Below are 26,197 nucleotides of genomic sequence, written 5' to 3' on the forward strand. Positions count from 1 at the left end.
TATTCTGGAGATAAATTAGTATTAAGGAATGGTTTCACTGTTTTATCTATTATTAAACCTCTCTGGATTTTGTAATTCTCTTGAATATCTCTAATTTGTGTTTTGAGCAGGTTAGAAGTAGCCAGCTAGTTTCTGTTTTAGGCTAAGAACAAAGAATCTGTGCATCTATCTGATTATTGACTTATACATGCAGTTTGTTACAGTGGGCTGGTATTCAGAAATAATATAGTTGCTCTGACAATAGTGTTTCTTTTCTTTTCTTTTTTGCTAGGAAGTTCACTATCCTTAGGTTCTTTTAAGGAATTTGGGTCAGTTTGGAGGACTTTATTTATTTTAATTTTTCTGCTTTGAAGGGACAATATGAACACTACTACAATCCACATTTTTTTTAACAACATATCTCTATTTTGTGTCTGGAGAAGCATGTCCATAATGAATTTCAGTTTACTGGTTTTGATCAGTTTCAAGCACTCCAGCCTGTTCTAATGCTCTTACAATGTGAGAATGGCTCATGAATTATAACATGCCCATAAACTCTGTATTGGAGAACAGTGCCGCCGGAGCAAGCATTACAGGAACAATTGGAAACTCACTCCTGAGAAACGTTTTGCAAGACAGATTATAAGAACTGGGGCTGGGAGTAGAAGGGATGCTTGCGTTGGGATTACTTCATAAAAAATGGTGAAGACTGCAAACCAAACTGTAGATTCAAAAGTGTCCTGGAAAAAGTTCCCAAACTATCTGTTAAGTTTTACTTTAGCTTATTATAGGTTATGCTACAGATTCTTTCAGTGTGCAACCCCTAAGATAGTGGTGGTGCACAGGTGTTCAACACCACAACATACTCTCCTATTTAATGTGATTTCTGCCCTGCATCTTTTAGGAATAGATCTAGCTCTGGAACTTCAGATGCTTTTGTCTTCTGATTTTCTACTGCATAAAATCACCAAAACCTTGATAAAAAGCCCAGAGAAATGCAACTCCCCAAATCTGCTTATGTGAAGTTTTACACTGTAATTTAAAAAAAAAATTATTTAATGATAAACAGATGAAGTTGATTAGCAATTATTAGTGTCACATTTTTGGTTTTGGTCTGTGCAGAACAAAGAGAGAAATTTAAGATTTCCTTTCATCTTGAGCTGTCTGCTTATGTTTGTGGGGCAGAAGTCTCAACATAAGTTAATTTATTTCAAACTCTGTTAAGAGTGTCATTAATCCTTCCCCAGTGCATTGATGTAGCTATAATGCTATGCCTACATGTCTGTGATTTGCCAGATTATTTTGTCTCTAATGCAGTTAGGGAAAGGAAGGTCCTCCATTTTTTACTTTCTCATATTATCTCTTCCTGTATGCTAGCTGGTAGACTATATTTGTGAATAAATCTGACAAAGTTTGTATGTTTTTAAAGCATTCAAAATCTGGTCCTGGAGGAAAAGCTCAAATAACATGGGATAATCCCAGAGAACTGGAAGCTTATATCCAAAAACTTCAAGCTGCTGCTGAACGACTTTCCACTGAAAATAGAAAACTAAGGAAGTGGCACACAAACTTCATTGAAAAGGTACATTTTCCATATGAAATTGAAATTGTGTTTCTTATAGCTTACCTAACCCTTTCTTTCATTTACATGGTGATGAGTATGTTTATTATTCCTTAAAATTCTTTTCACAGGTTATATCGCTTATGAATATTGATCTACTTCGGCAGCAGCAGCGTTGGAAAGATGGACTCCAGGAGCTCAGAACTGGTTTTGCCAGCCTCGAGTCACAGGCAGGGTTTCATTACCATACTGCAAACTGTGAACATTTGACTTTTCAACAGTAATCAAAATTAAAGACTCAAACATGGCATGATTGAATTAATTTTGATTAAGGAGTTACTAGCTGGGTCAGGAAAACCAACTGTGCACTGGTTAATGTCAGGTGTGAGGTAAAATCTCAGACGAGGAGGAGGAAGGCAATCTTTTTGATCTCACACTAGTCACGGGAGAACTTTTGGTCAATGACGTGTTAGATGAAGAAATGGGAAAACCTTAGATAATGTAGATCAGTTATGTCTGAGCCATTAATGCAAGGTAAAACAAAGAAATTGGTACAGATATGAGTGATCCCTGGATAGAATAGAACAAATGTATAAAATTTAGAATTAAAATGCATTTCTGCCTGAAATAATGAAAAAGATAAGTTTTTGTTTGTTCACTTATCAACTGTCAACTTTTAGAGTAGAATCACAGAATCATTTGAGTAGCAAGACCTTTAAGATCATGAAGATGATAAAGATTTTGTTTAAGAATGTCATATTATTAAAGTAGGTAGGTAATATTACATCTCCTAATCTATTTTGAGGTATTATTCCAGTCAGTTTAATTTTTCCGATAGCCTTCAGCAATCGAAGAACTATATTCTTAGATGGATGTGTTGTTCTTAACCTTTCTAATGCAAACCCAATTGGTATTTGCCAGTCAAATAAATGCAGTATCTCTACAGTATTTTACTTATAATTTTGTTTTCATTTTCTAAGGATAATAAGAAAAATAAATAAGTGTATTGATTCCACTTTTAGTTTGTAATTTCTTTTGAAGTTTAGTTTGCCGATTTTTATTTTACGAAAATAATTTTTATTTGCCTCAGGATCTGTTTGAAAATTGTTTTGGTATTACAGAATATTTTTAGATGGAAAATTAACAAAACTATATTATCCACTTTGCAAATATCTTTGACTGAAGTTATAAAACTTAACCAAGTATATCTTTTTCACCGTCCAAAAATTACAAGATGGTATAGCCTTACTCCTGTTGTCATCAAGATTTTACGTATTTCTTAAACCCTATTTATGATTGTCTGAAGGCTTAATTGAGACAATTTCAGATTTTCTTAATCTCTAGAATCTTTCTGTTGGAAGAGTTCCCTCTGGGCAGCCTTGAATTGTAGGGCAGGCCTTAACTGTGTAGCTTTCTGCAGCAGCCCTTGACTGCCTCGAAAGCCCTACCTAAATCACTATTCAATTAAACAAGAGAACCTGTTAAGCTGGAAGAAGCTTCTAATTTCTTCTCTAGCTTATGTTGTCCTTTTAAAAATCCCTGGACGACTTGTAAGAGACCATTTACAGACTTGATAGATAGAGATTTACACTTTCTTACAGTGCAGTGTAGCAGATTCTAACGAAAGTCTGAATTCTTTGAGATAAAATCTTTGCTAACTTAGTAGTTAACATTGGTCTGTGTAAACACACAAATTTTTTTTTAAATACTGTTTAAAAGGTAGCTTACATTGTAATATAGGTTTAAATCTCTCATTCAGCCAGCTCTTTATCTTATTTCTAGCTGAGTCCTGTGCATTTTAGAGTAACCTTGAAGAATCTTATAGTAAACCTCAGTGAAGTTCTTATGCTGAACTGCCATAGAGACTCATTGATTTGTGGTTTTTTTTTTGTTATTCCTATATTAATTTGAAATAAATGCAATAACTCTAGATCTTCCTAATGTTCAAACTGGTCACATTACCAAAGAATATCTTGAGTTAGAAAGGTCCCACAAGGACCATTGAGTCCAACCCTCTGCTCTTCACAGGGCTACCTAAAACTAAACCATATGACTTAAGTATGTCGTCCAGATGGTCCTTAAACTCTGACAGGCTTGGTGCCATGACCACTTCCCTGGGAAGTCTGTTCCAGTGGCGTGATACTTCAGTGAACTTTACTGAGGTTCTAGTCTTCAGACATTGTGTCAGTTTCAGCTTATAATTGTGGTTTGAGAAATAAAATAAAATAAAAAATAAACATTGTTAAATTTTAGGGTTTCAAATCAAATGATATGAAAGCTTGGAGACAACACTGGAATCATCAACTTTACAAAGCTCTGGAGCATCAGTATCAAATGGGCTTAGAAGCACTCAATGAGAATTTACCAGAGATAAATATTGATCTAACATTCAAGTAAGATTTTTTTTTTTGCCTTATAAGAAAGTATTTAGGCTCAGGTTACATTAAAATATTAATTTTTCATTATCTGTTTCACTTCTTAGACAAGGCCGGTTGCAATTCAGACCTCCTTTTGAAGAAGTACGAGCTAGATATTATAGAGAAATGAAGAGATTCATCTCTATTCCAAATCAGTTTAGGGGAGTAAGTGAAGCAGATGATGAATCTATATTCACTGTTATGACTGAAAGAAATGCAAATGGATTTCTGACTGCTTTCAGTAAAGCAGAAGATTTGTTCAGAAGGCTGACAGACGTTTCTAATCAATTCAAGGTATTTTCAGTATTGGACTGACTCATACTTTTTTAATCTTAGATTTGTATTCATGTATGCTTCGGACACCCTAGAAATAATTGAGCATTGACGTGTGCATTATTGTCCTTTTCTGCAAGGCATATAAGCAAAACCTTAGTAAGTCGACCCATGTTAGTCAACCACTTAAGCATATGCCTAACTTGAAATATATGTACAGTTCCCATAGAAACCTGTGTATTATAGCTGTCTTTTCAGTCCTGCTGTTTTGATTATCCTGAAATGTGTGAATATGTAAAACCATTTTGTATTTCCTGATTTTTGCACGAAGAGAATCTCTAGGTAATTGAAGGGGCACTAAGGTTAAAGAGAATGTTGCTTGAAAACATTATTATTTTAATATTATCGAGAAACATTTTTTTTATTCTGGAAAATATTTCTTTTCCATGAAATGAAAAATGATGTTGGGAAGGAATGGATCGTAATTGGCCAAGTAGACATGGAATCTTTGGTGAGGATGCATCTTTTTAGCAAGCAGGACTGGGAAAAAAACTTTAAGGCATTAAAAGTGAGAGGGAAAGAAGCAGAACGTCTTCCAAGGTATAGTGTAACTCTATTCTTTTGTTTGAACACTGTATTCTATCAGATACTTTAAAGGTAGTAGTAAAATAGAGATTTTCTCTTTACGTGAAGATATAGATAGAACTTCTAGAGTTTTTAAAATATTGATGTACTTTTTGAATGTTTAGGTTTTCATTTTTCCATTTTATTTTTAGACACTTACTGTCTTTTATCTGTTCAGTCTTCTCTGAAAACTTTTAATTATTTTGTCTGATATGATGGGAAACTCCATCAAAATTCAGGGCTGATTCTTAAATATTACAAAGCGTGATATTTTTAAAAATCTTTTAGCTAAGTCCTGTACATGAGAAATATATATGGCAGTTAGCAAACGACACAGTGCATGTTTATACATGAAATAATTCCTGTATTGAAACATTTGATTACCTCTTATAACTTACAATTTAAAACATGCTGGTGTGGGCTTTTATTCTTACATATATTCCCATGGAACTTACTGTGCTATATGGTTGGAGTTTTTAAGTGAAACTGGAAGGAGTTGTTTTCAGAACAAGGAAAAAGAGGTGACATTTCATTCTGGAGAATGGATTAGTAGAACTTGTTGGCTAAGTGATATTCTGAGTAGAATCGTCAGTCTGGACAGGCTGAGATGAATAGAAGAGAAACTAACTGGCTGATATGTCTTATAGCCAGAAGCAACATGTTGCTAAGAAGTGCTATGAGTTGAAAATATTGGTGTGAGGGAGGATACTCTGGAAAGTATCAAATAAGGTAGACTTTTTCTTAGTGTTCTTTAGGCATCTACTTGTGGTCACTGTGAGATATTAGATGTGGGGCCTTGAAATGAGTCACTATGGCTTTTCTTCTGTTCTTAGGACTATTGAAGGCAGGGTTAGTAAACTAATGGAAATTTGAGATTTAAAGACAAAGAAGTACAAATAATGATAGTATTTTTCTTTTGATTATGGTAATAGCCTTTTTGAATTTTGTGGCACTGGTTGTATAAAATCAAGTAATTTCTAACTATTTAGAGAAGCAGAGCAATGGACCTCAGTCCCCATAAAACTGCATATATGTGCATAATTGGTGTAAATATTTCAATAGTATGAGTAATTTTCCCAATAAGCTATGACTCTTAGTTGTAGAATTATGAGGCAAATTTTTTATTAGGCAAAAAATGAGGTAAACTATAGATGCACATAGGTCTTAGACAGACTGACATTTAGGTATGCTACTGAATATTTACTGTCTTTTTTTTCTTGAAGCACCGTCAGGATAGATTGTTTAACTGTCAATTGCAACCCTGTCAAAACTGTAATTGATGATTTCATCCAGAAGTTGTATGATATTCTAGTCATTTCTTTGAGGAAATCTATTCAAGGTAAATAACTTCAATGATAGTATTTTTGGTTTTGTTTCTATTGTACTTGGGGACATTTGTGTTAATATAAATACTCTTTTAAAGAAATATTTTACTCTCAGACACAGTGAGCTGCAGAAATCACAGTGCAGAGAAAGTAATCTGTTACTACTGTGTGCTCCTCAACATTACTTTTTCACTACAAGCCTAACCTAAGACCCTTTGATGTCCATGTGTGTCTTTTCTGTTCACTTGCTTAGGCCACATCTCTTCCAGATGTAAAAGAATACATATGAACGTTATTTTGCATGTTTATTTTATCTGAAGGAATATTTCTTTGTTGTTTCAGAGAGGAAAATTTATTTGATGTTTGAGAGAGGAAAGTTACTTAGGTGTTTGAGGAGACATCATAAAATGTTGTAACTAAAAATACTAGATTTTTCTTTTACAAACTGAAATGCTTCATGAAGAGTCTTGAATAACGTAGACTTATTTCATAGAGTTACTTGTCACTTAGACTGTCAAAACACAGAGTGTTAAAGAATGTAAAACATTTCCCTAATTTCGGGTGGTCTATCTATATCTTGAAGAGTAGGACAAAATGGGATAATGCATAGATGATGAGAAATAAGCATGCTTTGCGCTCTAAAGCTAACAATCATCACAGGAAATACAGAACAGGGGTTATGCAGAAAGTGAATGACTTCCATAGCCTGAAAGGTGAATCTTTCCCGGAAGATTCCCTGGAAATGTACAGCTTCCTTCTCAGTGTCAAAAAATATCTACCTTGGTAGGAAAACAGAACATTATAGCTTAATCAAGCATTTGTTTTTGAGTCTTTTCAATATGTAAAGCAAGGTGGCTTTAGTTATTTACCTTCTTTAAAAGAACCTAACCAAAACCAAAAAAAAACCCCAATAACCCCCCGAAGAACTCAAAGGCAATTTTAACGTCTGTTTCTCTCTGTTTACCCAAAAAAAGACCTATACAGCTTTTGAAAGTATATAAACAAATGCCTTATGTATTTATGTTTGATGTTCAGAAGGGGCTCTGATACTTATGGCCTAAATCATACATTGAGTGCAGTGGTTTACATTTAAAAAGCTATGTGTAAACACAAATGTGCAATTTTTGTTGAGGTAGTATGTAAGATTGGAGTCTGCAATTTTTTAAGCAAATACTTTGCATACTTATGACAATGTTATATCATTGTGCATTTTCTGACTTGGATATTTAAAACTACCAATATTTTCTCCATGATAACTTTGTTTTCCATCATTATGTAGCTCACCTTTCTGATGTTTCTTCATTTCTCACCGATGCCATGGAAACATTAGTGATTAGGCCCCAGACTGTAGAGGAAATAGCAGAAGACAATTTAAAATATTTAAGCCTACATGAACGAAAAGAAGGGGTAAGATACCATTTTATCATATCTAGAACAACAGCTATAAAAAATGCAATTACTTTCTAGTATGAAAACTTACATTGAATAATAACTAGTATAGACCATGCAGGGGCAAGGCAGTAGTCCATGTAGCACAGTAATTTGTGTCCAGCAGTAGAGTGGCTTACCTATGGGAAAATATAAAATCGGGACAGAGTATTTGATACTTGTCCTTACTTCTAACCTCCAACCAGAACCTTTTTGAGTTTTATATGGTTCCTAAACATATAGTAACACTCAGTGATTTCTTTTTGACAGCCTTACCTCATCTTCTCTTGATTGCGAATACATGTTTGACATCCAAAATATACTCTGGTAAAATGTAGATCAATTACCCATTACATGAAGGACCCTTTCTTTTATATTTTTTCACTTGCCATTTGCTAACTTCATACCATTTATGTCTTATATTGGAGAGATATGGACCTTTTCATGACACACGATTGTATTCTTCTTTTTTGTGTCTGGTATCAGCCGTCTCTCTTCTAGATTGAAGAGTGTTAGTTTATCTAAGCTTTTCTTATGCATAAACCCACAAATAACTTTGATCATCCTTGTTGCCTTTTGGTAAGTCCTCTCTTTCTGTTTGCTTTTCTGTGGGACCAACAGAATTTTTTCAATGTTTAAGATATGAATAAACCATGGATTTATATGATGTAATAGAAATATTACCTCTTTTATTATTTTTTTGACTCCTGTGACTCCTAACATTTGATTTGCTTCCTACTGCTTAGATTAAGCTGGCATTTTTTTAAAATTAGTTGTCATAACCCCAAGATATCAAGCCTGAAGTTCAGTTGTTAGCTTAGAACTCAACTTGTACATGTAAAATTTTTTCATGTTTACATCACTTCCTGAGTTTTTGTCACTGGTGTCATCAGTCCCTATTTCTTTTAAGTTCATTCTGCAGTACTTCACAGGTGAAGTATTTTAATGCTTGGAGTGACATAATATCATCAATAAACTTTATCATCTCACAGGTTGGTCTCCTTTTCCAACTCTTTTATAAAACACCTTGACCAGTCCACCACAGGTACCTACAGAATTCTGTGGGTGACCTTTTCCCATTGCAGGAACTAGCTGTCTCCTCCTAATGCCGTTCTCTGTCTTTTACCCTATTAATTATCTGTGCAAGGCCCTTTGTTCTTTTATCAAGGTTATCAGTTTTCCTTAAATGCCTTAGGTGAGGGTTTGTGTTAAAAGCTTTTTGGAAATATATGATTTAATTTGGAATGTATGATTTAATTTTCCTTCATCCATACCCTTACTGATGTCCTTAAAGAGCTCCAGTTCTACAAAATTGTGGAATTCTGCAAAACCCATATTAACTCTTCCCAACCGGACAATATTTACACTTTGAAGGATTCGGTTCTAAATGAAGTACATTTGAGTTTAGGTCTGTATGTGCAGGTGTCTGCAGTGCGTGCGCTGTTATACTCAGCAGAAGTCTGGTCCAGTTGCCCAAAAGTACAGTTCTAGAGTTACTGAGATGCATTTCCAACATCCTCACAAGGCTGGCAGACATAACAGAGGAGTTCTGTGAGGCCTCTACCTTTCCATAGTTGCAACTGGAGGCCATGCAAGTGCCCTAGAACATCTCAGATGGCCCGAAACGTGTATTTGTGAGGAACTGAATCAAGTCCCAGTGATGAAGTCAGCTGCTGGGTGTAATTATTTACATTTTGTAGGAACTCTGGGAGAGTTTTTGGATGTTGAAGAGAATTGCTTCTTAGCATTAGTGCCTCTTATCTCTTAATTTTTTAAGGAAAACGTACATAGCAGACATTTTGGTAAATGTGTAGAACTGTGTGTGTTTATCTCAGATGACTCTTCTGACTTACATAGTTTAAAAGAGTTGGTTTGGTTTCTCTTTCAAATTTTGTCGGCTCTTAATATGTGGGAAAAAAAGATGAATTTTTTTTTCTGCATTATCAGGTCACAAAAATCAGTGCTCTTTTATGTGAGTATAAAAGAAAAAAAAGGAAGGAGGGAGAGAGGGAAGGAGGGAGGGAGGGAAGGAAGGAAGGAAAAGGGCAGTATTATATGGCATGGAATATCTCTGCCTGGTTGTATTTCATGGATTGAGATAAAGACAGTTAAATAGGTAAAGCAAAAGCAGTGCAAAATCAAAGCAAAACAAGAAATTCATTCACCACTTTCCGTGGGCAGGCATATGTTCAGCCATCTCCAGAAAAGCAGGGCTCTATCATGCGTTACAGCAACTTGGAAAAACAAATGCCATCACTCTGAATGCCCCCCCTCTCATCCCCTTCGTTCTTTTTCCTCCAGCTTTCTATGTTGAGCACAATGCCCTGTGGTCTTGAATATCCCCTGGGTCAGTTGGGCTTAGCTGTCCTGGCTGTGTCCCCTCCGAACTCCTTGTGCACCCCCTTCCCATAGATTGGTAGATGGGGTGAGGAGCAGAAAAGACCTTGACTCTGTGCAAGCCCTGCTCAACAGTAACTAAAACATCCCTGTACTACCACATCATTTTCAACAAAAGTCCAAAACACGGCCCTGTAGCAGCTACCATGAAAAATATTAACTCCATCCCAGCCAGACCCAGCACACATATAAACATGTTTATAGAATTCTGTTGCTCTGCTGCTGTTCTCCAATTTGATTGAGTCATCTGTGCAATGTATAAGGAAACTTATCTGTTTCATAGTTATCATTCACTTCTTTATATCGCATGGCAGGATCAAGATTTAGAATTTCTCTAAGTAAATCAGATACTACTCTTCCAATGTTTTAATGTTATTCTATAAGCAGTATTAAAAAAGCAGCTGTATATAATCTTATTATCTGTGCATACATGGTGATTCATATATATTTGCTTATAGTTTAGATAAACAGGATTTGCTGAATTTTTGCATACACATTTATTTTTAATCTTTCTGATTTTAGATTTTTCTCCTATTTCAAGGGGCTGAAGATAAAAACAAACTTCTGCGAACTGTGGCTGGTGCAGGTTTGAACACTATCAGTAGCCTAAGAGCTACATGGGATAAATTTGAATTAATGATGGAAAGCCACCAGCTTATGATTGCAGAACAGGTAACAATGAAAGATTAACATTTTACCTGAAAATGTTGAAATTATTTTGAATAAGTCTGGAAAAATACTTTTTTTCTTAGGTTAAATCTGTAAATATTCTCAATTCAGTGTTAAAACCAGTGTTACTGAGTTGAGGGAGAGCTTTCAAAGGAAGAATAATTAAACTCTTAAGCAGCAACTAGGTGAAACTTCTGCTGAATTGATGCTGAAATGAATGTTGCAATGTTGTACTTTTGTCTGAAAACAACTTTCTCGTAACAGAAATGACTTAATAAATGCAATGGTTAACCAAAGGCAATAGGACAACACTTAAAAGATAGCGTTTTCATTACTTTATCATGCTTTTAGTACTGAAGCTGTTTTTTTTCTTTTCACATAACTTTGCTAAACTATGCACAGTCCTGTAATTCCAGTCTATAGGCAAATTGCTGAACTCATTTGAAGTTCTACTGAGGATATCCGAATGCCATACAAACACAGCAATTTTTCTATCCACTATAATGTGCAGGCTAGATAGATAGCATAGCTGAATAAATAGGTCTCAAATACCAGCATAATAAAAAAAATAGTACCCCTTTAAAAAAACCCACAAAACCAGGAGAATAGAGTTGGACTGTTTCTTGGGGAATTATACAAGAAGTTTTTTGAGTTTGATTTTTGATCATATTGTAGTTACCAAGTTTTGAAGTTGATATTTTGGTTTTGATCATTGTTGCAGATACAAACCATTGAAGGAATGTAATTTTACCTCTTGCTTTACAGATTGAAATGATGAAAGGAAATGTGATTTCACGTATTAATATGTATCTTCAAGACCTGGAAAAATTTAAAGCACGCTGGGATCAGCTAAAGCCAAGTGATGATGTCATTGAAACAGGGGATCAGGATGTACTTGAGAAAAGTGCTCAGATCATAAAGGAAAAAAAAAAAGAATTTGATGAACTTGAAACTGTGAAAGAAAAACTCATGTATGTATATTTACTTCCCTGTATATCTTATTCACTAATGTATGGATCTTTTGCAGCAATAGTAACTCAGAAAATGTTAACTAATTTTTATCACAACAGTTAATATAAGGAGTTTAATTTGTAATACCTGTTTTTCATTAGCTTTCCAGGGTCCTTTTTGTTGATTTTACGTAACATGAATTTCTCAAGCCAAGTTTTTCTAGAGTTTTTTTTAATGAAAAATTTGAGAAGTCTCTTAAGCTTTCACATGAGGAGGTTTGATGCTGACTTCTGAAATTCTCACTGAGAGAAAGTTTATAATACTGGTCCAAGAAGGACCTCGATCCTCTTGTAACTTAAGTGGGCAGGAACTCACGTCTCCTGTTTCTTGAGTAAATGTCCTATCTGGTAGACTGTTGTGCAAAAGGAAAGGATTTTTCTGGTCTGGCTGTCTACTTTCAGTAAACAAATAATAATAATAATTAGTAAATAAATATTATAAAAATAATAATTAGTAAATTAGACATCTTGAGAGGACAAAGTTTTCTATTTAACTTCTTACCTTGGCAAGTAAATGATTGTAAATAAAATTAGCATATTCTTTTTACCCAGCAGAAAGAAAAAATCAATTCAAAATTATTTTCTTTCAAGCTTCCTTTTTTAGGAAACAAATTAATTAACTTTTCTTGTAAAAAAATGAATGACAGTTTATGGAAAATAATTGGCAATATGGGAGAATATTGCTGTGTAGGAGAGTTATCCCTCATATTCCTTTATTATTTCTATTCGAGAAGGAGACTATAAGGAAATTGGAGTTGTCAGCAGTGTTCTTCAATAAAGCCAATAACATTTCTTAAAAAAATATGATTATTTCTGTAGGATGCCATTTCTTAAATGATAAATGTACAGTAGAATAATGTAATCCATAATACAGTGATCTTTTTATTCAGTGAAGAATGCCATCATTTTAAATTGGAAGAACCTGACTTCTCATTGTCAGAAGTTGTAAGTCAAGATATTAAGAGTTGTGCAGAAGTCTGGGCACTGTATGAAGAGTTTTATGAAGGTTTTCAGGAAAAAGCCAAAGAAGACTGGATTACTTTTAGGTATGATTTTGTTACTTTACTTTTAATTGACATACATGTGTGGTTGTAGTACTGTGTTGTTATGACCTTTTTATATTTGATTTTCATGCAGAAGTAAAACACACCTATTTGAAGAATTTTTGTTTCACTGGCATGACAAAATGAGGAAGATGGAAGAACATACTGTAATGACAGTAAAGTTGCAAAAAGAAGTGGACAAATATAAAGTAAGATGCTTATTACCCTGGAAGTGTTCAAGGCCAGGTTGGATGGGGTTTTTAGCAGCCTGGTCTAGTGGAAGGTGTCCCTGCCAATGGTAGAGGGGTTGGAATGATCTTTAAGGTCCTTTTCAACCCAAATATTTCTATGATTTGCAAAACAGCCTATGAAACAAAAAATGGTGTGGTATTAGTGGGTAGTGGACTTCATTCTCTAGCTCATTGTTAATTTCTTACAATAAAATCAGTTAAAATTTAACAAAATATCTTCTGATACTGTTTTGCACATTTCACTTACTTTTGAGAACATTTTAGTTCCATACAGTGAATAGGAAGATCATTGCAGCTTACATAGACACACACTTAATAATGAGTTTTCTTCAGAATTATAATCCTAAACTTTAAATCCAGCAATTGGAAAAAATGTACCTCAGTTTATGAATTTAATTTTTTTTTTGTTTGAATAGCATGTCAGTCTATAATCAAAGAGGTGCAATTTTCATAAAGACTGGATGGATTCACATGTACATTTTTTCTATAGATGATAATTCCACTCCTAAAATATGTCAGGGGAGAACATCTTTCTCCAGACCATTGGCTGGATCTCTTTCGTCTTCTGGGTCTTCCCCGAGGCACTACACTTGAGGGCTTGTTATTTGGAGACCTATTGAAAGTGACGGATGCCATTATAGAAAAAGCAATGGAACTTAAGGTATGAATAATTTCAGATAAAGGAACTATAGTTTTTTATGGTTTCTTTTATGCCATATGTGTTGTTCTGTGCATACAATGCTATTACTATAGGAGTAGAACTTGCATTATATTTTTGAATGGAAAGTTTATTGCAAGCTCTGTAGTTTCATATGAAATCTATTTTTGCTTTTAAATAGGATTTGAACTGTCGAGCCCAAGGTGAAATCACAATCAGAGAAGCATTACGTGAGCTTGAACTCTGGGGAGTTGGAGCTGTCTTTATGTTAACGGATTATGAAGACAGCCAAGGCAAGACTATCAGGCTTATTAAAGACTGGAAGGACATAGTCAACCAAGTTGGAGATCATCGCTGTCTTCTACAGTCTCTTAAGGACTCTCCATATTACAAAGGTTTTGAAGATAAAGTGTCCATCTGGGAAAAAAAGCTAGCTGACTTGGATGAGTATCTGCAGAATTTAAACCAAATTCAAAGGAAATGGGTCTATTTGGAACCGATATTCGGTCGTGGAGCTCTACCCAAAGAACAGGCTCGTTTTAACAGAGTTGATGAAAACTTCAGGTTAGTGTTATGGAGTGAGACTTATTTATTTCTAATATCTTTGATGTGTAGTCTAGAACATTTTTCATGGTGAAAATATATGGGAACAATTGGAATATGTATGGAGAGGACAGTCAACAACAGTAATTCAGTAGTTATATATGTGCGAGAGTGACATATCTGAATAAAGGTGGTAATGTTTTCATTTAATGTGGTGCTTGTGAAGAAAGGAATCACATGAAACATAAAAGATCATAAACAAGGCAGCCAAACACAAGATTAGTCTTGTCAGCAGTAGAGGTGATATAATTATTTTTTCAAGAATCATGTTGAAGACAAGCACTATATTCACTAAGAAAGTACACAGATAGACTTTTGGGAGAGACAGATGCTTTATCTGATCCAAACAAGTCGAAAGATAAAAAGGGAGTAGATTTTAGACATATAGTAAGATATGTACCTTTATCTGTCTTGGTTTGAGTTGAAATGACTTATAAGGAAATAAAAGACAAGAACTGAATTTTCTTGGCTTGAAGTAGAAAAATTTTAGCAAAAAACAGTTGGTTTTAAATTACAGTGGAGAGATATTGATGTAAATTCTGCAGTATTTCATCATTAATACTGAAAACTGAAAGTTATATATCAACTCTTTATATTACTTCCCTGTGTGTTATTTTTTATTTACATAACTAATATATAATATTTAAATTACAATTATAATGGTTTTAATAATTATTCTTTTTTTTTTTCTGTCAAGATCCATTATGTCAGATATCAAGAGTGACAATAGGGTAACATCACTGAATGCCCGGACAGGAATAAAAAATACCTTAATTACCATACTTGACCAGCTTCAGAGATGTCAGAAATCTTTGAATGAGTTTTTGGAGGTACAGCCAACATTAACAGAGTTTTTTATAAAGAATGTCAATAAGTTTGAATTTAAGTCAACAAAACTGATTTATTTTGTTTTAATATAGGAAAAGCGCTCAGCATTTCCAAGATTCTATTTCATTGGAGATGATGACTTGTTAGAAATTTTAGGACAGTCCACGAATCCCCTGGTTATTCAGTCTCATCTTAAGAAACTTTTTGCTGGTAATGCATCAATCTTCATTTGTGAAATGTACTTTTTTAGAAATAAGCTTCTTCAAAGCTAAATAATATGTCACAGGCTTTTTTTCCCTTTTTTTCCACTACTAGACACTAAGGAATTAATGTTTGACTTTGACAATTTATTTATGTTTTCTGATTATTAGGCATTAATAGTGTGAGCTTTGATAAAGAATTTAAACACATAATTGCCATGAAGTCTGTAGAAGGAGAAACTGTACCACTTAGAAATAAAGTTCTTCTGTCAAATGATGTGGAGGTAAGAAAATCACATGCCAATCTGGTTCAAGTGTCTTTGAGAAATTAATTTGTAATGTAATTTTTGAGGTTTTTTCGTCTCTTTGTCAGGTGTGGCTAAACAGTTTGGCTTTGGAGATGAAGGAGACACTGAAAAAAATGTTAATTGACTGTGTTGATGCTGGAAAAAAATCACAAGGTTCAATTGATCCATCCCTCTTCCCTTCCCAGGTAGTAGTTCATCCAGTAATTGCACTATGTAGTCTTAGATTTACCAAAGAAGTTATTTTTTTGAATCTCATAAAGAAGTATATATTTGGATTTGAAAGAATATAACCCTTAACAAATCCATTTTACTCATTTATTGTATAGAGAAATTCTTACAGATATGTGGTCTTATAATTCCTTTGTAAACATTTGAAATATTCAAGTCTTTTACGTGGCACCTGATCTAACATCTGTCTATTTATTAAATTTTATATAAATCTTGATCTTAGTTGGTATTGAATGTTACATGCAGTGCTGTGAAGACTTAGTAACATTAAAAAGCCCTTTTGGATCTGATTAAAGTAGATAAGAGTTTCTGAAGCTTAGCTGCCTACCAGGAACAGTAATGAATATGAAATTCTTTTATTGATTTTGACCAATAGCAGAGAGCATCATACAGAAACACAGAGTTGCTGTGGTGGGAAGGGACCTCTAGAGGTCAGCTGGTCCAACTTCCTGCTCAAGCAGGGCCATCTAGAGCTCCATGCACTTCAGCTGCTCCCTTATGTAAAGGGCAACTCCAACTCCTCATGTTCCCTGCCTGTCCTTCCTAAAGAGCCTGTACTGCTTGATTGCAACACTCCAGCATTTGTTGTCATTACACCACATCTCCATATTCCCAATAAGATCAGAGCCCTGCAACTGCACACAGATCTCTAACTCATTATGTTTGTTCCCCATAATGAGTGCACTGGTGTACAGGCACTTCAGAGGAACTGAGCATGTTGAGTTCTTGGCGAAGGTTTGAGTGTTCTCCATAATGGTACCCTGTAGGTTTTTCATTGCTGACATGGAAAGTGTTGAAGTGACCCTGCTTGAGCCCCATTTTGTTGTTTTTTGTGGTCACTTTCTGTCATAGGCCCTTTGCTCAGTGATCCTCTCTGTCAGTCGCTCATAGGACTTCTCGTTGCTCTCTCCCTCCCCCAGAATGTAGTTACTGTTACAATCTTCAAATTATCACAATTGGTGATTTTTTTTTTACAGACCTTTCTAGTTCCAAGTTTGACTGAACCTTCATAGCTCAAACAGGGCTCTTACACTGAATGTAAAGTAGTTAGAATATAAGTGGAGTGCTGGAAACTAGAATGCAAAGTACTGTAGTAGCAGATCAGTGACACAAGTGAGAGGTGCTCCTGAGAGTGTGTAATATGGGCTCAGGATGCCCACAATATGGTGGTTTCCATCTGACATATCATTTAATAGAAAAAGAGACTTATAAATTTTACTACTGCATGCTTTAGAACACCTGAAGGATTGGATTAGATTGCTGTATTGGATTAGATTGCAAGTTTTGGCAAAATTTTGTCATGTTTTAAGATGGCTCTATTTGTTTTTAAAAGCATAGCAAATGTATAGCTTTGTTTAAAAATTATACAATAAAATATATAAAATATCAAACATAATAAGCAATTGCAAATTAATTGAAAAACGGGTTGTTTTTTATGTCTTCTGTATTTATAAAATATAACTTGAATTTCTTTTTCCAAAGATTCTTTCCTTGGCAGAACAAATTCAGTTCACTGAAGACGTTGAAAGTGCTATAAAAAACCATAATCTGCAACAATTAGAATTAGAACTCATGGCTAAACTGGACCATTATACTAACATTGGTAGTGGCATAGAAAATACTGGGAGTACAGGTATAAAAATGATAATTAATATAAATTTTTTTTATTACTTTAGTTGTGTTATATTTTACATTCTGTATATTTGAACAGGAAATTGTATAAATCCGTCTCTGAGTTCGTAAAGTTGAGTTACATAAGGTTGCTCATCTATTACTGCCAAGATTAGAGTTTTTAATATATCAGAATGAACAGAGGACTTTTATTTAGATTAAAAATTACCGTAGAGAATTTATGTATTTGCAAACATGTTTTCTTAACTTTTTAATAAGTTTCTATCTTTTGGTTTTTATATCTACTGATAATTTGTTCTCATTAATTGAACTGTGTCCTAGTGTTAGGTATCACAGGAAGTGGCCAAAAAGCAGTTGAGGTACGTTAAGGCAAGCCAATATATACTGTACAACTGTGTGGGTAATTTTCTATGTTAGATGTATACATGTGCCTCTGAACTAATAATTCCTGTGTACCTCTGAGGCAAAACAAATAAGCTAGTTATTCCCAAGACATGATTATTCTGAATCTTATATACTCCAAATGGGTTTGAATAATTTTGCCTCTGAGTGCTTATTCCTCCCTTTTGACCAGAGGTGGGACTTTGAGTGACCTGAGATATAAAGTTCCATAGTGTAGATTAGGTGAGATGGCTTTTACCTTAATATGTGTAAAAAGACTCAATTTGACATGTAGTTGACAGTCTTCCACCACATTTGTATAGCTGGTTACTGCATTAAATTCTAGTTTATAATTCGTGAACTGTAAACATCTGATATGTTGCTTAGGAATAGGATTCATATCACCTATCTCCAGCGGTCTATGAGTGTGCTTCTTTGTCTAAGCTCCTTTTCTGTGGTCTTTCTATACCCATTTGAGAAACGTCATCAGTTACAGAAGAGTGTTCAGTCCATCTATTGTATAATACATTTACAGTAACTTTTTAACTTAGACAATAGGTGTGATTTTGAACTGAGTTTCTTGATTATTCCCACTTACTTTGGTTTAAATCCCATCATGGGGTGGTCTGGAAGCACACAAACTGGATATCTTTCAAAAGGAACTAAATTAAACAGTATGTTCTAAGAATACACTTAATGCATGCAATCTGCTAATGAACATTCATTACACATCACCTTAATTATTCTGAGTAAAATCTCCAGAGTGTGTGTAGTGTGGGTTTCAGATCCTCAACAGATCACTCAATAGGTTACACCACCTCATTCCTGAAGTAAACATTCCTGAAATAAATTGCTTTGCAGAAAAGCCTTTCTCTCTCTTTTGAATGTAGAGGTAGACAAAATCACTTCAAAATGACTGAAGTTACATGATGATTCACACTGTCTGTCAGGATCTCATGTTATGCTGTTTGGTTTAGAAAATAAAAAACCTTTCTGTATATAATTCAAATAAAATCTGAAATCTGCTGATAATAAAAATCAGCACAATGAACTTGAGAATGGGTGACGTGTCTTCCTTACTACACCGTTGTGATTTTTTTTCTTTTGTGTGTGATTATTTGCAGAATCAGGAATCCTTGAGCTTAAGCTTAAAGCTCTGATTCTTGATATCATTCATAACATTGATGTGGTGAAGCAGCTGAATCAAGCTCAGATTCACGATATTGAAGACTGGGCTTGGAAGAAGCAGCTGAGATTTTATATGAAAGACCAAAAATGTTATGTTCAGATGGTAGATGCTGAACTCCAATATACTTATGAATATCAGGTGTGGTATTTTTAATTTTTACCTAGTGGCTTTTATAGGTGTCCAACACTTTCTCATTTGATACCTGCTGCTGCTTGTCTCCCAACTGTTGTCATTTTTTTTAAACTCTGTTGTGTCTTTAGCATGCTATTTCACTGAAAATATTAAAAGATAGGGTAATAATTTTCATTCTTGATATTGATGGGGTAAGCGTAAGTTGTATGGAAAGTAGCTGTACTGGCATATAAATATTTTCTAATATGATTGCTGCTTTTATATATCTGAATGCAGTTTCATCTGTAATTCTAAAAAATTTTTGAACAATGCTTTGGCATTTGGTGTAAAATCAGGAAAACTTTGAAACAAATTCATAATCTAGGCTGTTGCGTAATATTTCCAAATTAATTAGTTATGAATGAAATTAATGAAATTACTTTGTCAATACTTTCTGTCTCCCAGTCAATATAATTTTTTTTGTTTCTGCAGGGTAATTCCCCTAAACTTGTTTACACACCTTTGACAGATAAGTGTTACCTAACTCTCACTCAGGCCATGAAGATGGGCCTTGGAGGAAATCCCTATGGTCCAGCTGGAACTGGGAAGACAGAGTCAGTAAAGGCCTTGGGTGGACTTCTCGGAAGACAAGTTTTAGTCTTTAATTGTGACGAGGTGAATATGGTTCTGTTTAATTTAGGAAATGGATATCTATGCCCATACTTTGTAAAGCGATATTATATTCTAGAAATAATATTAATAATATAAATCATTATAGAATTATATATTATAATATTTATGATTATTACCGTTAATAATATTATTCTAGAAATAATTTTGATAATTTATCAATTGCCATTAGAAATTTGTGGATATTTCTAATGACGTTTTTTAGTGGATGGGAAGACAGTCTTTTACATTTTCTTGTTATTTGAATTTTGATAGTATTTTTTTTAATTTTAAGGGCATTGATGTGAAGTCAATGGGGCGCATATTTGTGGGCTTAGTGAAGTGTGGTGCCTGGGGCTGTTTTGATGAATTCAATAGACTTGAGGAAGCTGTATTGTCTGCAGTATCCATGCAGATTCAGACAATTCAACACGCACTGAAGAAACACAGTCCTGTATGTGAGATGCTTGGCAAAAAGGTACTGCAAAACTTACTTAAAAACTGACTATTCTAACTAAGCATAGTCCTCCCAGCATTTCTCAATACTGTTTTATTTGACAATATACTATTATAATGCACTTCTAATGCTAGGTTGAAATGGATCATAATTCTGGAATTTTTATCACTTTGAATCCTGCTGGAAAAGGTTATGGAGGAAGACAAAAACTACCTGATAATCTCAAACAACTTTTCAGGCCAGTTGCTATGACTCACCCAGACAATGAACTCATTGCGGAAGTGATTTTGTATTCAGAAGGCTTTAAGGATGCTAAAATACTGGGTAGAAAATTAGTGGCTATTTTTAATCTAGCAAGGTAAGCTTTCACATACCCCACCTCCACCTAGTAAAGTTACCTTTTTAATTCTCTTCCCTTCTACCTCTTAAATCTAAACAGTATATCATGCAAATCTCTGTGGATACTAACTTAACATAGAATTAAAATACTGCAATATATTGAGAGGTTGAGGTGTGAAAGTGTATGGAATGCAATTATAATCTCAAGGGGACAAATTGCTGCTCCCCTAGTATGTTCATTAAGTATAAATGTGAGCATGTGAGTGTTCAGATGCGTTGTGTTGATTTTAGGCTCTTGAAATTGTTGAAATGCAACTAACTATTCGGTTAAAAGTATGCACATTAGAAAATACAAAAAGTTAGAGGTTATAGTTAGTACTGTTAGGCACAATAATAAATACATTAGCTGTAGAATATAACCCCTCTGAAAATTCAAGAGTGTCATTGCTTATATCTGAAATGCATTTCAAGTGGCACTACAAATACTCATCAGTTTCTCTTTTGCCCAGAACCTTATTAGAAGTATGTTCATTCGCCAAACCAAAATGTCAGGCACTGTAACCTAAAGATTATTATGATATTGTTGTTTTCAAATTTAGGGAGCTTCTGACACCACAGCAACACTATGACTGGGGTTTACGAGCATTGAAGACTGTTTTGAGAGGCTGTGGCAGCCTTCTTCATCAGCTGAAGAAAAGCAATGCAAAGGAAGAAAGTAAGATTGCCCATGCCAAACTTTTGATTCTTTAGGATCTTGTACAAATAGAATTTACTGCAGACTTCTTGTTCACTAGAGTTTTGAGAAGCCATGGCTTGGATCTGGAGGCAATTTAGAAAAGAAAAAAAAAAAAAATCTGTGAAAGCCTACCTTCACTAGGAGATCACAAAAGACTGTTGTCATATTGTAGATTGAGCTTTTCTATGATGATAAGAACATAAACACAGGACTTCATTCTGGAATGATTTTGAATGATTCTTAAAGACTTTTGTTTTCATTTGGCTTAGAACAGGAAAGTTGATCCTCTGATGCTACAATTATTCATAAGTTGTCAGACTATTTTGTTTCTATTTGAGGTTTGCAAAAATTATCATATGGTATTAGATTCAGATTGGTAGACTGAGAAAAATATAAGGACAGGTAGAAATGATAGAAATATATTGGACTAGACTGAGTTAATATATTTTTTTAAGCTTTTGAATTATTGTTGTTTAGGTGTTAATTGAGTGGGAATTAAGAGTGTGGAATGGATGAGCATTTCAGATATTTAGGAGACAACTACTGCAACCTGTTTGTTTAAATGGCATATACCTGAAAGTTTACATATCTTAACGTAAAAAAATGGTCTGAAAACTTTAAAGAATTTGTACTTGACTTTAGTATGGATCTACCAGAGAAGGATTACCAGTGATGTGTTTTAGATCACATTCCTATCACTGTTTCTTGCTATGACATTTTAGCTTAATGTTTAGATATGTGAAATCTGCTGAAATTTTTTCTGGTTTAAAACATAATTTTTAATAACTCTGCCGAAGGCAAGGTGGATGGATTTAACTTATGATTTAAATCCAGAAATTTTTGTTTCTGTTTGTTTGATTGTTTTTTCATGCCCTACTTCAAGAAGCTTAAGACATTTCCAACAAATGCAATTGCCTGTTTCTTTATTTTTGCTTGTATTTTTGAGTCAAAATCCTTTGGCATGGCAAAATGCTACTTACATTTTGTATTGCTTCCTTTAGTAAAGCAGTTCAACCTTTCTAAATCAAGTTCCTTAATGTCAATGTTTTTCCTGTGAACTGCTTATCATGCTATTTAGAAAAATTACCTGTAGAAGCACTTGTATTTAGGACATTTTTCAGTATGAAAAACTGTGAACTTATTCCAGACTTTAGAAGGGCATGCTAATATTTAACCTCTGGAACATTGGGAAAAAGACACAGGAAGAAGGGAAGTTAGAGAATGGACACTTTCTGTCCCCTGTGTTGAATCTGGACATTCTGGTTTTGGCAGTCACACTTTCAGAAGGAGGGCAGAAACACAGGATGATTTTCACCTGTGGTTCCTAGTCCTGCTTTCTGGAAACGTACGTGTTTTACATGAGAATGTAATTCAATTAAAAAATGAAAATAACCGAGAGATGAGAACCCTGTGCCATTCCCACCATGAGTATCTGTTTTTCTCTCAGAGTAAATAATTTATGTGACTTTTTTCATTCTGATCCCAAAATGCTTACATTTCCGTGGTATTTCAGATTCAGGAGTAATTGTGGAAAGTGTTTACTTCTGGAATATTCATAGTTAATTAGGATGCACTTGAAAGATGTGATCAAACTGCCTCTAGCAGAGTAAGGTCTGGAATCCAGATTCTTAATTTCTTTCATGAGTTCTTTAGCAAGTAAGCTATTGTGGTTATCATTAGGCTATTATGTACTTTTTGGCCAGCATCATAACCATCTCATATCTGTATAGAATACATTTGTGGGCATATATTATACTTACAGTAAAGCACTTGCCTAACTTCCTAGTAGAGTGGTACATGAACTAGAATGAAGTCTGTACTGCGATTCTACTTTCAATGTCTTTGCATTCCTTTGAATGCTGACATATTCAAAGGAAAAAAAACCCCAACAAACAGCTTAAACTGATCTATCCTCTTTGTTTTTATTTCCAGTTAATGAAAGTCACATGGTGGTTCAAGCTTTGAGGCTTAATACCACGTCAAAGCTTACATTTGCAGACTGTGCACGTTTTGATGCACTGGTTAAGGATGTATTTCCTGGCACTGACTTTCAAGATGTGGAATATGCTGAGTTAACTACAGCTTTACATCAAGTCTTTGAAGAAGCAAACTTGGAAATTATAAGCACGCAGGTAAGCACCGTCTACAGCAACAAAACGAGTTGTTCTGAATTAGAACTTATTTGTAACATTCAATTAATTTCTGTTTTCTTTTGAAATAAATCTTTTATAAAGAAGTGAGAATAACTGATAGTTAGATTCTAGTTACATGTATATAAAAAATTGGATGTGTGTTTGAAGCACGTAGATGTCACTGAAAGTAAAATAGTTCAAGGAAAATTAAGATCTGAACATGTGACACACAGTTTCATTCAAGCCAGGTACTAATGTCAATGAATATTTTGGACAGTGAAAGAAGGAAATATGTGAATATTTGGTTTTATCAAGCAGTTCTTTGTCATGTTTTTGGTTATTTATTGTAGAACTAGATGAAGTTCTGTGACTAAGGATTCATAAATTGCTCAGTAAAAATATGCCCAAAGATGGCTAATATTTTTATTTTAATAATTTAGTGAAATGCTTCTAACATGCAAAATAAATTTCTTGATATTCTTTAGTAGCGTAATTTTAATTATTTCTACAAATATCTATTGTTTCAAAATTTAAAATTATAACAAGAAAATGTCTGCGTGCAAAGTAAATTGGAAAAACATTTAAAAAGAACGTGTGATGTAGCTTTACAATTTCACATAGCCATTATCTCTTTTATTATCTAGATCAAGAAGGCTTTGGAATTATATGAACAGCTACGTCAAAGAATGGGTGTAGTTATTGTAGGTCCGAGTGGTGGAGGTAAATCAACACTTTGGCGGATGTTAAAGACAGCACTTGGTAAAACTGGCAGAGTAGTGAAACAGTATACAATGAATCCTAAAGCTATGCCTCGACATCAGTTGCTTGGCCGTATTGACATGGACACCAGAGAATGGTCAGATGGTGTGCTTACAAACAGTGCTCGACAAGTGGTACGAGAGCCCCAAGGTATGTCTGTGAGGAGTTATACATCGTTATGCCTAAATTACTGAAATGGTTCATTTTCAGTTACATTTTTATATTGTATCATCAGTTGCGGATAGCATAAGGTAAGAAAACCTTCTGGTAACAATTGTAGTCAAGAGCCCTGATACAGACTTTCTAAATTTTTTTATAAGAAAACAAAAATAGGCACCAGAAGGTAAAGTATGTAAGGTATATCTTGATAGAACTTTTGTTTAAGTTATAATGAAGAGAGAACTAAATAGTGTTAAAATAACAAGGGCTGATATTTTTATGTGGTTTTCTTGTATTTTTTTTTTTTTTTTATTTTTGTACCTGGAAATAGATATTACTTCATGGATAATTTGTGATGGTGATATCGATCCCGAATGGATTGAATCTTTGAATTCTGTTTTGGATGACAACAGATTGTTGACTATGCCCAATGGAGAAAGAATTCAGTTTGGCTCAAATGTCAACTTTATATTTGAAACTCATGACCTTAGCTGTGCCTCCCCTGCTACAATATCTCGAATGGGAATGATCTTTCTGAGGTAAGTCATGGGAGTATTACATACTTTCAAAGTAAGCAAATATGCTTACTTTTCTTGAAAGGTATTCTCAAGTGGATGGAACAGTTGATTGTAGCTTACACTTACAAAGCAAATCACTGGGGAAGTTTGCTTCAGGTTGAATGTCCCTTCTGTGTTGTTACGTTATAATCTTTTGGCTGATACACCTCAGACGACTTCAAAAAGACATGGTGGATTCTTTGTTTTTATATGACACTTGAAGAGCCCAAGTATGGGTTAGAAATTATTAAAATATCTTCCTGAACTTTTTCTGGAATTTTGAACCAGTCCATTTAAAGGTGTGGATGCCTTGTGTTTATCTGAATCTTGTTTTGTTTTGGCTTAGTGATGAAGATACAGATCTTAATGCTCTGATAAAGTCTTGGCTAAGAAGTCAGCCTGAAGAATGCAGGTACAACCTCGAAAACTGGATTGGTGACTATTTTGAAAAGGCTCTAAACTGGGTTGTAAAAAAGGTTAGTAAATGAATACTTAAGCAAATATCAGCTTCTGTTAAGTATGATCTATTTTTGTAATTTAACATTGAAGAGATAATTCAGATTAATTTTTAAATTGTTATTAAAAAAATCTCTACTTTTTTGATAGAACCATAGAATCATAAAATATCTTGAGTTGGAAGGGTCCCATAAGGATCACTGAAGTCCAGTGCCTTGCCCTGCACAGGACGACCCCAAGAATCACAGCATGTGCCTGGGAGCATTGTCCAAGCACATCCTGTACTTTGGCAGCCTTGGTGCTGTGACCATACTGGTCACAACACAATGGAGCTGTTTCCGTAATAAAATTAATACTGGAACTGTTCTAATAAATTTCTAAAAACTGATCGCTGTACTTAAAGTTTTGAAACATTCAATACCATTTAAACTAATAAAAACAGATATTAAGGTTCACAGAAATACGTGCATTGCATTATTCCATACCAGGTATTTTTCTTTATGTTTTCAAGGATTTGAAAGACTTGAATATCTAAACTAAAAAAGTGAAGAAATTTCTAGATTGATGTTATTGTCTATAACACAGAAATGGCTAAAATTTGACAAGTTGCACACTGGAAGCTGAAGCTTGTTAAAGGTTGAGGAGAAACTTAATGCTAGATACCTAAAAAGATTGACAGAGACATATCTAAAAAAGTATTTCTATTGTTCAGAATGCTGAATTATAACAGCTTACACTAATCTGTCCTGGAATTAAGTATATAACTTCAGCACTTTAGGATTCTACTCAAAACCTTAACTAAAAAATGTTTTAATAGG

General features: G+C 34.2%; 1 protein-coding gene across 4 annotated transcripts in view; it reads left to right on the forward strand.

Annotated features, from left to right (window-relative positions):
- The window catches only part of DYNC2H1 (dynein cytoplasmic 2 heavy chain 1), a 159,506-nt gene that overhangs the window by 12,792 nt on the left and 120,517 nt on the right, over nt 1–26,197 (forward strand). For 3 of the 4 annotated variants that reach the window (XM_064645168.1, XM_064645166.1, XM_064645169.1), the window contains exons 1-25: nt 3,775–3,933; nt 4,023–4,251; nt 4,703–4,830; nt 6,078–6,193; nt 7,459–7,586; nt 10,527–10,676; nt 11,439–11,644; nt 12,574–12,729; nt 12,821–12,935; nt 13,468–13,638; nt 13,817–14,199; nt 14,936–15,068; nt 15,159–15,276; nt 15,438–15,550; nt 15,640–15,759; nt 17,285–17,435; nt 18,940–19,142; nt 19,608–19,790; nt 20,080–20,262; nt 20,376–20,599; nt 21,180–21,295; nt 23,249–23,448; nt 24,093–24,357; nt 24,698–24,905; nt 25,270–25,399. In XM_064645168.1, the coding sequence (XP_064501238.1) occupies nt 3,812–3,933; nt 4,023–4,251; nt 4,703–4,830; nt 6,078–6,193; nt 7,459–7,586; nt 10,527–10,676; nt 11,439–11,644; nt 12,574–12,729; nt 12,821–12,935; nt 13,468–13,638; nt 13,817–14,199; nt 14,936–15,068; nt 15,159–15,276; nt 15,438–15,550; nt 15,640–15,759; nt 17,285–17,435; nt 18,940–19,142; nt 19,608–19,790; nt 20,080–20,262; nt 20,376–20,599; nt 21,180–21,295; nt 23,249–23,448; nt 24,093–24,357; nt 24,698–24,905; nt 25,270–25,399 (4,251 nt within the window). In that variant the 5' untranslated portion in view covers nt 3,775–3,811. Of the gene's footprint in view, nt 1–1,408; nt 1,562–1,671; nt 1,771–3,774; nt 3,934–4,022; nt 4,252–4,702; nt 4,831–6,077; nt 6,194–7,458; nt 7,587–10,526; nt 10,677–11,438; nt 11,645–12,573; nt 12,730–12,820; nt 12,936–13,467; nt 13,639–13,816; nt 14,200–14,935; nt 15,069–15,158; nt 15,277–15,437; nt 15,551–15,639; nt 15,760–17,284; nt 17,436–18,939; nt 19,143–19,607; nt 19,791–20,079; nt 20,263–20,375; nt 20,600–21,179; nt 21,296–23,248; nt 23,449–24,092; nt 24,358–24,697; nt 24,906–25,269; nt 25,400–26,197 lie in introns of those variants that run through there. The other variant, XM_064645170.1, reaches the window with a different exon arrangement.

The sequence above is a fragment of the Pseudopipra pipra genome, chromosome 2, assembly GCF_036250125.1.
Source record: "Pseudopipra pipra isolate bDixPip1 chromosome 2, bDixPip1.hap1, whole genome shotgun sequence".
NCBI lineage: Eukaryota > Metazoa > Chordata > Aves > Passeriformes > Pipridae > Pseudopipra > Pseudopipra pipra.